This window comes from Daphnia pulex, chromosome 12 (assembly GCF_021134715.1).
Source record: "Daphnia pulex isolate KAP4 chromosome 12, ASM2113471v1".
NCBI lineage: Eukaryota > Metazoa > Arthropoda > Branchiopoda > Diplostraca > Daphniidae > Daphnia > Daphnia pulex.
Window position 1 is genome coordinate 3,036,461 of NC_060028.1, and position 7,499 is coordinate 3,043,959.

The 7,499-nt window shown below is 40.5% G+C and overlaps 1 protein-coding gene across 3 annotated transcripts; it reads left to right on the plus strand.

The window, feature by feature from the left end:
* Positions 1-1,002: 1,002 nt before the first annotated feature.
* LOC124208642 (cyclic AMP response element-binding protein A-like) lies at positions 1,003-7,154 on the plus strand. 3 transcript variants are annotated; one of them, XM_046606489.1, is made up of 9 exons: positions 1,003-1,716; positions 4,153-4,510; positions 4,603-4,796; positions 4,915-4,990; positions 5,419-5,657; positions 5,746-5,943; positions 6,037-6,201; positions 6,289-6,392; positions 6,489-7,154. In XM_046606489.1, exons 1-8 carry the CDS (start codon positions 1,621-1,623, stop codon positions 6,334-6,336), a joined length of 1,374 nt encoding a protein of 457 aa, XP_046462445.1. In that variant the 5' UTR covers positions 1,003-1,620; the 3' UTR covers positions 6,337-6,392; positions 6,489-7,154. The 3 variants fall into 3 exon arrangements, with proteins under 3 accessions (XP_046462445.1, XP_046462443.1, XP_046462444.1); XM_046606487.1 differs by having other exon boundaries at positions 1,044-1,716; positions 4,588-4,796; XM_046606488.1 differs by having other exon boundaries at positions 1,044-1,716; positions 4,588-4,796; positions 6,492-7,154.
* Positions 7,155-7,499: the final 345 nt, after the last annotated feature.

Here is a 7,499-nt window from a genome sequence, read left to right on the forward strand (position 1 = left end):
ACGAAAAGTGGGATCAAACAGGTTTCTCTAATAAAGAAAAATGGCCTACAGCGCATTGGATGTTGAAGGATAGGTTGGCCTTTGATTGATTGTTGCGGGGCCCCTCCAGAAAAATTACAATTCAAATTGTGATTTTCGGTTGGATTTCAGTTTCGTTTCAGTTTTCAGTTTTTCGACTGTCTAGAATGGACAAAATACATTGTATTCCAATCAGAATCAGTTAAGATAAAGTGCATCACTTTTGGTATACGGTAACCTGTTGTATGCATACTACATATCACATATGTTATCAGTTTACGGACAGAGCTATAGCCAGATTGCGGCTTAAGGAAGTTTCTTTTCCGTATGTAGGCTACACAGATAAACAAAAAAAAAAACTTACGACTTTTAATTTTTATTGGCGGATAGTTCTTCTTATTATCTGGGTTTGCTTGCACCAATCCGGCGAAATCGAGTTGACAGCATCAACGAGAGATGGGTATAGAATTCGGATGAAGGTTTGACCATGAAGTACTTCATGGTTTGACAATGGCATGTCCTTAAAATTACCATACATGAATGACAGCGCTCTGGGTGCACCGATACATTCAATAATATTGAAAAGACATTCTTTTCCCCCTCCCATAAAAAGAAATCCACTAAAATGTAAATATGTTGAAGGGGGGAAAAACAAGTGCGCCGAAATGTATCTCAAAAGTTGACATGTAGAATAATAACCCGCGAATTTTAAAAAATATATTTTTTTCATAGTTAATACAATTTTTTTGTACTAGAAATTTCGAGAACGTGATTTTCTTAATTCGGTAGCAGATAAAACAGTTTGAAAAGAGAAAAAAAAAATAATCCGTTGAAAATAGAAATGTTCAAATATAAAAATAGTAATTGGATTTGTATAAAAAATAAGGTTGAGCAAGCATACCATTAGACTAGCACCCCAACTGTGTAAAAGGTCTGTCCAATTGCCTTATCTAAGTTATATCCCTACTGACGGCGCTTTGGGCTTTCAGCGACTTGGCGTTGTGTATGGCCACAGTGCCGGCTGCCGGCAGCCGGCAGTTGTCTCTGAGCCGCCGACGAGTGAACAGGTGGATAGAAATTATTCCCCTCGCGCTATTTATCCATCCCCTCCCCCCCTACCGCTCTTACACAGATCTTTACTCCAGCACCGATTTACTTTGCATCGCCATTCAATCAGAAATTTGGTTGTTTTCGCCATTAATCCCGAGTGGTGCAAGGTTATTACTTCGAAGGTCTCCCCCCAATAACGTTATTTGGAAACCCATCATCAAATATCGCTGGTCTTGTTGCAAAGGTCGGTGTCAGTTGAACAGGAAATATCTGCCAATTTTTCTTCCTTTTTCTGCGAGTGGGAGAATATAATATCGAGACACCAGACCACACAACTATAACGCGGACTCTTTTTTCGTGTGTTTTTTTTTTTTTGGCTGCAAGGTCCCGGAAGGAAATGCACTGATACAAGTCAACTAACTCTTTCGTGCTTCTCCTCTACATGTGTCTGTGAATTTGTGCTCGCGCTAGACTTTCGTGAAGGCTGATTTTCCATTTTTTTTTTATTTGGGATTCTCAATTGTTGGAACAATCATCAGCTGCTAAAACGCAATGGAAGCATTCGATAGCTTGGAACAGCCGCTCTGCGACTACAATGAGAGCATGGATGCTCTGCCGGAACTGTGGGAAACGGATTCGTTCGAGTCGGTAAGTGAACTGGATGTTTCTAGCCCTCCTCGTATGTCGTCTAAACAAACAGTTAATTACCTGTGAACTTCCGCTGATTCAAAACAAACTCGCCTACGTCTACATAAGGAAATGTACCATCGGCATTCTTTTAAAAAAGGGTACAAAAGCGTAAGATATGGAAATGAAGTAAGTCATGAATTTGAAATAAGAGCAAAAATAAAATATGTTTCGTGGGTGGGATGATGTAGACACGTGCGAGTGAGGCTCGTCAACTTTGAAAAGAAAAGGGGCGGAAATTTTTTTCTCAAGAAAAACACGGTCGACCAAAAAAAAAAAAAGTCACCTGTGATCACTAAGGGAGGGGAGTTTTGTGTGTACTCTGTGGCTTTTCCTCTGACATGACCAAAGAAAAAATATTTCTTCTCGTTGACCTTCAGGTAAAATATTTATTATTGGTGGGTGTACCACGGGGCATGATCTTGACCGTAGGGTATTTAAAATAAAATAAAATAAAATACAAGTTCTGGCTATTGATCTCTCTTCCTCATAGTCTTGAAAAAACAACAATTTGTGAAAACTTTCTCTTGGCATCATCATCATCTAACAAGACGCGCGCGGCCCTATATTTTTGCCTGTGTTGATTACCTGTTGATATGAGGGAAAATGAAAGTTTTCTCGGGTGCCGTGACTTTGATATGCCAGTGCTTCTGGCGCTCAAGGCCAGCGGGGGCTATAGCTGATAAAAAAGAAGCTGGACACACAAGCATTGTTGAATACGAAATTGTTCGGGAGAGGACGGACGGACGGACGGTAGTATGGCATTTTCTGGTGGAACCGGTTCTTCTTCTTTAACTGTCATTGAGAGCAGAGTTCACTGGCCAGGACCGCCAGGCCAGCGTGCTTTGATATCATCGGTACCGACTGCATTCTGCGCAGTGCTGAATATTTTGCGCCAAGCCAAAAGGAGTCGCTTTAGACTCTCAGTCTCAGACCATGCAAATCAAGTGAAGGATACCAAAATAAATAGTCAACAGGTTGCCTTTTAAAAAAATACACGTTCACCACCAACAACCAGATGTTTTTATATTTAAAAGCGCGGGGAGCTTAAACATGCAGACTGCGAGGAAAGTGATTTCGTTGAGAAAATGATGCAAGGCGACGAGAGAACCAAGCCTCTGTGAGTACAAAGTATAGTAGAACTCTGCGGGCTTGGCTCGCACACGATAAGGAACGAAAAAAAAAAATCCCCCCGCCCAAAAGGAAATCATCGACTGAACGGATGGGGTCCGGTTTTTTTTTTTTTTTAAACATGCGCCTTTATTTTCGACAGCTGAAATATTATGGAACTAGATAAGACGACCGCTCTGTTTACACGACGAGTTGTTGCTGCAGAGATACAAAATGTTTCAACACTATGTATATTTTCGATCCATTTCATAAGCCCCTATAACGTACTTTTTTTTTAAATTTAAAGAGAAGATTTAGTGTTTGTTTATGCTAATTCGAGCGCTCGCACAAATTCCTCTTTTCCTCGTGTTGTCGTTACTTTTACGAATTGGCACTGTGCAGCATTTGACGACAGAGTGGGAAAAAAAGGAGTTTCGTGGATATGGTATAGGAGAGTTCATTAGCCGATGGTCAAGGACAAGCAGTGAAACTTTTTCTTCTTCTTCTTCTTCTTCTTCCTCTTCTGTTCTTCTTCTTCTTCGTTTTCCTTTTGATCGTTACTCGCCTTTTCTCGTTTTCTTCCCTTTTTGTTCTTTGGCCAACTGAGCGTGCAAGCGCAACGCTTGCGCTGTCTTCAACCTTAACAGATGGTAATCTTCTGTTAGTCTACTTGTGAACTGACAAAATAGGGGACGCTGGAATCCAAAGCCAAAAAAACGGGAGAAAAGAAAGAAAATAATAAAACTCTTTGCAGTTGCTTTCCCTGGTGTAGCTAGTAGGCATCCGAGTATATATACTGTGTGTAGTAGCCGCAAGAATACATTTTACGCACTCGTCTTCTTCTTTTTTGGATGTTTATGTACCCCCAAAAAACTTGAGCGTCATTTCGGTCAACTGAACAGCGCGAGTCTCCCATCACTTGTGTTTCTGTTGAAAAAATAAATCAAATAACACAAAAAAAAGGGACACGACCAGACAGTAAATAAAAAGAAGAGTCCATGTGAAGTTCTCTTTCGCACTTCACACGAAATTTTTGTTTACCAACGTGATTCATGAAACTCTTTCAGATCTTATACAGCTCTGGTTACTCAAAAGATTTTTTGGGGGTTTTTCCATTTGACGTAGTCATCACACAGACTCAAAATACTCTTGAAAGTAAGAGTTAAAATTATTCAAAAACAAAACAAACGAAAAAAAAAAATGTTTTATGACTAAGAAAAAAATGTCTACAGTGTCATGGCGTCTAGTCTTACTGACATTTTTTTAATTTCTTATCTTTTCCATTAGTCTATGGTGGTAGAACTGCAAGAGAGCGACAACTATCAGCATCCGGATTGGCCGACGGGACTGAGCTTCAGTCTCATGCCAGTCGACGACGACAGCAACGACGATCTCTCGGCGGCCGACACGGGATTGGTGGTCCTTCACGATCGCCTCATCACGGACGCTTCCGTCTCTGCGGCCAATCAAGTCTTGGCTAATCCCGCTCATCGCTACTCGGCTCGCGTCCAGCCCAACACGAATGCCTCGTCGCTTTACTGCGACACATCCCTGATCAATTGCAAGGAGAGTGGCAGCACTTACAACATCACCATCGGCAGCCGGGGCGAAGTTGAAATATCCGAAGATCCAGAGTCCAGCACAGGTAAAAAAACAATTGGGGACGAGCCTGACGAGCAACAGGTTTCGTTAGTCAAATCAACACGATGATTAATTCATTAGCTTTAATTGATTCAGAAATGGGAAACCAGTTTTGTGATCCACTTTCACTGAGCATCAAGGCGGAGCCAGCTTCGCCGGGCACTACGCCGGCCTCGCCTGACACGTTCATTGATGCTCACACCAACTCGAAAAGCTCGCGGTCGGAATCACGGAAGCGCTCAATTTCAATTTCCAACAATTTGTGTAATCGCGAACGACATACAGCCAAGGTAAAAAGAAAAAAAGTGAATTGTTCGGTGGATTTTATTTTATTTTTTTTTGTGTGTCTCGTCTTGTTTGGGTTTGGAATTTAAATTTCATTAAATAAATAACTGGTGTGCATTTCAGGGAAAACCAGTTTCGGGAAACAGCCGTCTAGTGCTGACGCGGGTAACAAACGCTTCATCGTGCTCCAGCAAATCAGGTAAATTTCTAGCGACATTTTATTGCCATTTATTTTAACTGGGCCACTTTAGATTGCCACATATATATACGGTATATACAATAACATAATAATATACATATGGTGGCGCACTTGTGTGCCACACTTGGACGAGGCGGATCGATCTGCCTCGCACATTTCGGCCGGTGACGCACTCCCTCCTTTCGTAGCGACATGAAAAGCAGACGATAGTAATCTGTCTATGAAACGCACGTACAGTAAACCATATGTTTTGGAAGTCTATCGGCATATGCCGTACAGGAAAAAAATAAAAATAAAGTATAGGAAAGAAAAAATAAATTTTTAAAAATGAGTTTGTCAGCGTATTTGTATGCACTGCCGTTTGCGTTATTGAATGAATCACCATTTCATCAGCTTGTTGTATTTGATATTGTTTACGAAAAATGTAGCCAGCTTCTCGTTGCCGCCTACGCCGCCGTCGTCGACGTCGAGTGACAGCGAAGGGAGTCTCTCGCCCGAGAGAGACGCTGCGTCGCCTAAACTGGAAGAAACATCAGGGGACGAAATTGGGACACGAAGGTTGAACCAGGCCGGAAGAGTACTCTTAACCACCAAACCATTACCTGACTCGTTTGGTAGCGGAAGTAGCCGCCATCCTATTAACAGCCCTCTCATCAGCTACCAACCTGTAATGAGCCAACACAAAAAACAAAAACAAAAATTGGAGAAAAGAACTCGGAACATTTTCTAATTAATGATCATTTCAATATTAACAGAAAGGTTCAACGGGAGTACTCCAGCTGACTGAGGAGGAGAAAAGAACTTTACTGTCTGAAGGTTATCCAGTGCCGACACGGTTGCCGCTCACGAAAGCCGAAGAGAAATCCCTGAAAAAAATCCGTCGTAAAATTAAAAACAAAATTTCAGCTCAAGAATCGCGCCGGAAAAAGAAAGAATATATGGACACGCTTGAAGTAAATTGAAATTTTTATTTGTCTGGCTGTAGTTATTGTGATTTGTGATGGGCATACTGTAACTCTTACTTTTTTTTTCGATCATCGTCGCAGAGACGGGCCCAAGTGCTGGCTGATGAAAACAGCGACTACCGCCAACGGCTTCTCAAGCTGGAGACGGACAATGCCGCTCTACAGCTTCAGCTGACACGCCTCAAGCACCTTTGTAATAAACGATCCAACAACATGGATCTAAATTCTCATCAGATTGACGAAATGGTATATTTTATTTGACATGATGGACAGCAGTTCAAATGGAATTTTGACATGTTTTTGACATTCTGTTATTTTTCATTTACCTTTCAGTCGGCGCATATTAAAGAAGTCAGCGACTGTTTCTCAACCAGGGGCTAAACATGTCATTGGCTCGTCAGCTGAAATGAACCTGTCAATCCATTCCGTCCTTTTAGGTAATTGATTTTTTGAATTCTCGTCTATAATGCTAATGGAACGGATAGCCGAGATCTTGAATCTAAATGACTTTTATTTTCCTTTGATTGATGCAGTATGAATACCGATACTCCGTTGCACATTTTGTAATAGCTAGTCTTTCCAATCAATTCCGATTTTTAGATGTCGAACATGTAATTTGGCGATATACGCTCCCTCATACTATATATTGCGGAATTTCCAGCTATTACGGACCTCGGCGGAAAACTACAAAATTTCCTATTCTAACTCAAATTTAAAAATAGAGAAGCGAAGGAAAAACGATTTTTCAGTTTTTCTAACTGGATTTACAATTTTTTTTTTTTAATTGGCGCGCGTGCAATTCGGTGTATTATTCACACCTCAATGATGCCTATCGATCTGTTCTCATGTTTCTTTGAAAGTAATTTTTTTACACCTTAAACGTTTGTTTCAATCATTTTTCATTTTTTTAATTATTATTATTATTTTTTTTTTAAATTCATGGTGATTGGTTTGAAATAGTGTATTCATGTATTGTTCCAAATATCTGACTGGCTATGTACGCCCATGTTTTTAACTACTTGATGTTGACTTGATTTTTGCATGGGGTTCTTAAACTTTCATCGGTTTGTAATGGGATCATGTAGCTCTCATCGCATTTCACCACTTTTTGTTTCAACTGCAGTTTCCTTTTGTGTGTGTGTATCGTTTGCTTTGGGAAAACATTTTTTTATTACACGATTGATGCTTTTTTACGTATAGTTTTATCATTTCCTTTTATTATTTTGAATTTATGCGCACGTTATTTCTTATAATAATCACGACTACCCACTGCTGGACGCGCTAAACTCTCGGACAACTCCACCATAATAATAAAGATTATAGTTAGTACAGTAGTAAAATAGTTGACAGAAACTTGAATGAAAGTTGGTTGGATGGAACGTATTTAATTGATAACAACTTGTTTGAGCCTCTGGCGAAAGCCTTTGATTCACAATCTTGAATAACGAGGCCTCGCTCAATCGCCGTGTTTCTTCACCGAAAGACGATGCTTCAGACTGATATGGTGCGGCGCAGCTGTTAGTTGTGGAGTCGGCTTCTTGTTT